The 3,656-nt window shown below is 53.0% G+C and overlaps 1 protein-coding gene across 1 annotated transcript; it reads right to left on the reverse strand.

Annotated features, from left to right (window-relative positions):
- Positions 1 to 555: 555 nt before the first annotated feature.
- SSTR1 (somatostatin receptor 1) lies at positions 556 to 3,650 on the reverse strand. The gene has a single exon (XM_005876603.2). It carries the CDS (start codon positions 3,632 to 3,634, stop codon positions 2,570 to 2,572), a length of 1,065 nt encoding a protein of 354 aa, XP_005876665.2. The 5' UTR covers positions 3,635 to 3,650; the 3' UTR covers positions 556 to 2,569.
- Positions 3,651 to 3,656: the final 6 nt, after the last annotated feature.

Raw genomic sequence — 3,656 nt, forward strand, 5'->3', positions numbered from 1 at the left:
AACAACATAATACATTTGTTTATTTGGTTAATATTACAATGGTAACAGGTTAAGAGCACTAGATTTGTATCTTCTTAAGAGGTTAATGATCAAGATTTTCATTTGTAAATTTCACTGTTCCTAACCAGTTAAAAATCTATTTTCCACAGACTGTCAAATCTCAGAGAGAAGATGGGGGTGGGTGGGCGGGAAGATAGCAACCAAAGAACTTGTATGCATAACCCTTGGACACAGACAATAGGGTAGTGAAGGCTGAGGTGAGGGCAGGGAATGGAGGCAGGCTAGAAGGGGTTAATGGGGGAAAAATAGGACATATGTATTACTTTCAACAATAAAGATATTTTAAAAATCTATTTTTCAAAAGGGTAATAATATATATTATTATTAAAGGACAGAATGAAACTTTCTTTTCTAGAACCAAAAGCATATTTGTTAATTAGTTTAAACAAAACATAAGGGGCATTTGAACTCTTGGTTACTGCTTTCAGGAAAGCACAATGTTCTTGAAGCAAATATACAGAAACATCTTTTTCCAGAGTGATCTCAACCATTGTGCATCATGTCAATGGTAGACCCCGAGAGCCCCAGACCTACCACCTCCCGATGGATCGTTGTAATGCACTCTGGCTAACTTAAGCGCTCAACCAACAAACATGTATTTAGTGCCTACTATGTACAAGCCAGTATACTAAAACAATACAGGAAATACAAAGAAGTAAAATTATTGGTCCTTGTCCTGCTCAGGCTTCCAATGTAGTTTGTAAGATTAAACACAGACACAACTTACTCCATTTTCAATGTCTTTAAAAGAATAATGATGTGAACTAGACTGTGTGTTGGACTCACCTATGCGGAAAACTAGAGGAAGCAGGGACATAACCAGGGACATCCTCAACATGGATCAAGTCTATCTGAATCAGACTTCTGAGTTCCAGGTTTGAGTGCTGCTTGCACCCCCTTATCTGAAAGTGGTTCAGCCAGCCTTACACCTGTCATTGTTAGTGGCTCTATTTGGGAGCTATTTTATGAACTCGTGACAATGGAGCAAGATAAACAAATATACATGATATGTAAATATATATTATGCATATCCAAATCATATACAAGGTGATGCTGAAAGCAAGGAGTACAGGGCTTTTCACTCTGCATGAGAGGAGGCTAACCCACATAATCATTTATTTATTATAAGACAAACAAGAGACTATATAAGGAAAGTATAAGAAAATCTCCAAACTCACTGGATACAAGCAAAAATAGAAAGGCTGGAAAAGGACAATAAAAGAGGACCCAGCAAAGAGGAGAGGTTTTGAGGGAGGCTTAGACACACACACACACTGCACCCTCACCCTCAGTGTCCTGGAGGAAAAGCCCTGGGCTTGGCAAACAGAGAAAAGGAAAGCAGAGAAATTTTCAAACACCACAAATAAATAAATAAATATGTTAAACAGGAAAATAACTTATTAGGCACCGCTTGAAAGGGGCAACCCTCAGGGGCCTGACAGGCCCGCTCTCTAGCCTGCAGGTGGCGGCGACACAGCGGGGATAGGCCAGGGCTCTGTAGGCGGCACCAGAGGTCCGGGCCCCAGGGCTCTGTCTTAGAGATAAACCAGAGCAGGAAACTGAGTCTGTCGCTGCTCTTAGATCCGCACCTCTGACGTTTGGGTGAGGGATACAACCTAGTGTAGCTGCAGCCACGCTCCCAATCGGCCCCCGGGGAAAGTCCGCCCTGCCCTCGGTGGCCTAAGGCAGACCAGCGCCCAGGAGCGCGGGTCTTTGAAACTTAAAGCCCGGCGGTAAGCGGGGCTGGAGGAGGTGGCTTCCATTACAATCCCTCTTCCCGTCCCCAACCTCGGCCCTTGTTCTCAGCTCCTTTTGGCTCCAAAGGGGGTTTGGATGGGAGCAGCGCAATGCCTGGGGTTCGAAGCGCGGGACCGATTTTGCTAAGCACCTGGCTCCGCTCCAGGTGGCGTGGGAGTGGCAACGGCTCGGAGGGCGACGCAGCCTCGCTGTAGAGCAGGAGAAAGGCGGCTGCCTCGTTCACTCTGGAGTCCGTCTCCCTTAAAGTGGGGCCTTGCAAGGGGGAGAGCGGTGGTTCCAGACCCCGCTAGGGGCACCAGGCGGAATCTGGCCAGCGCAGGGACGCGGCGGGGCGGGGCTGAGGGCCAGCTGGGGACTCACCCCTAGGGAAACCCGTGGCTAGGCTTAAACACACAGAAAGCACGGCTGGCGGCCTGAGTTGGAGACGGTAAAGAGTTCACGATCTGCACCGGCAGGACTGGGCGGAAGGAAAGATCGAAGTTACAGAGTGGGAAGCGTAGAGGGTGCAGAAGTACAGACGCCGTGTAGGCAGGCGGGAGAGTGGAGAAGGGGGCTCGCAAGCTTTCCCCGTTTACACGCAAAACGCCCGATTCCACCTTTGTCGGGCTCCTTCCCCAGGTCTCTTCAGCCGAAGACCGGAGCGCACAGTGTCCTATCCCCACTTTGCCACACCGCACCCCGCCCCCTGGGATACTTTCACCTCGCACACCCGGCTCCCCTTTGTCCTCACCCTCCCCTGCGAGGGCCCGGCTCAGAGAGTCGTGATCCGGGACGTGCAGGTGCCATTGCGGAAGACGCCCCCGGACTCCAGGTTCTCGGGCTGAAAGTCCTCCACGCTGTAGGCGCGGCTCTTGAGGGCGGTGGCGTAGTAGTCCACGGGCTCCTCCGTGGCGTTGTCCATCCAGCTGAGGCACAGGATGCGCTGGAAAGAGCGCTTGAAGTTGTCCGAGAGGAAGCCGTAGAGGATGGGGTTGGCGCAGCTGTTGGCATAGCCGAGGATGACCGACAGCTGGCTCACCGTGGCGTCGTCCTGCTCCGCGAACACATTGACCAGCTGCACCACATAGAAAGGCATCCAGCAGATGACAAACACCATCACCACCATCATCACCATCAGGGTGATCTTACGCTCGGAGCGCTTGCGCTGCTGCCAGCCGGCCTTGAGGGCGACCATGCGCATTTTGGTGATGATGAGCACGTAGCACAGGCAGATGGCCCCGACGGGCAGCAGGAAGCCCATGAGAAACGTGTACAACACGAAGCCCACCAGCCAGCGCTGGGCGGGCTCGGGCATGAGCATGTTGCAGGCCACCGTGCCGTCACTGTTGGCCGCCGTGCGTGAGAAGACCACGATGGGCAGGATGACCAGCAGCGAGAGCACCCACACCCCCAAATTCACCACCTTGGCCACAGTGGGCCGGCGGTAGCGCGCTGCCTTGATGGGGTGCACCACGGCCACGTAGCGGTCCACGCTGAGCACGGTCAGACAGTAGATGCTGGTGAACATGTTGACCGCGTCCACACTGAGCACGAGGCGGCAGAGCAGCGCGCCGAAGGGCCAGTGGCGGAGCAGCGTGGAGGTGACCAGGAAGGGCACGCTGAGCATGAGCAGCTCGTCGGCAATGGCCAGGTTGAGGATGTAGATGTTGGTGGCCGTCTTCATCTTGGCGTAGCGCAGGATCACATAGATGACCATGGAATTCCCACACAGCCCCACCAGGCACACCACGGAGTAGATGAAGGAGATGAGGATGGCGCTGCCCTGGCCTTCGCTCAAAGTCCCGTTCTGGGACGCATTTCGCCCGGGCTCCTCCATGCCGTCCGCGGCGCCGGCCCCA

This window comes from Myotis brandtii, unplaced genomic scaffold (genome assembly GCF_000412655.1).
Source record: "Myotis brandtii unplaced genomic scaffold, ASM41265v1 scaffold49, whole genome shotgun sequence".
Classification (NCBI taxonomy): Eukaryota; Metazoa; Chordata; class Mammalia; order Chiroptera; family Vespertilionidae; genus Myotis; species Myotis brandtii.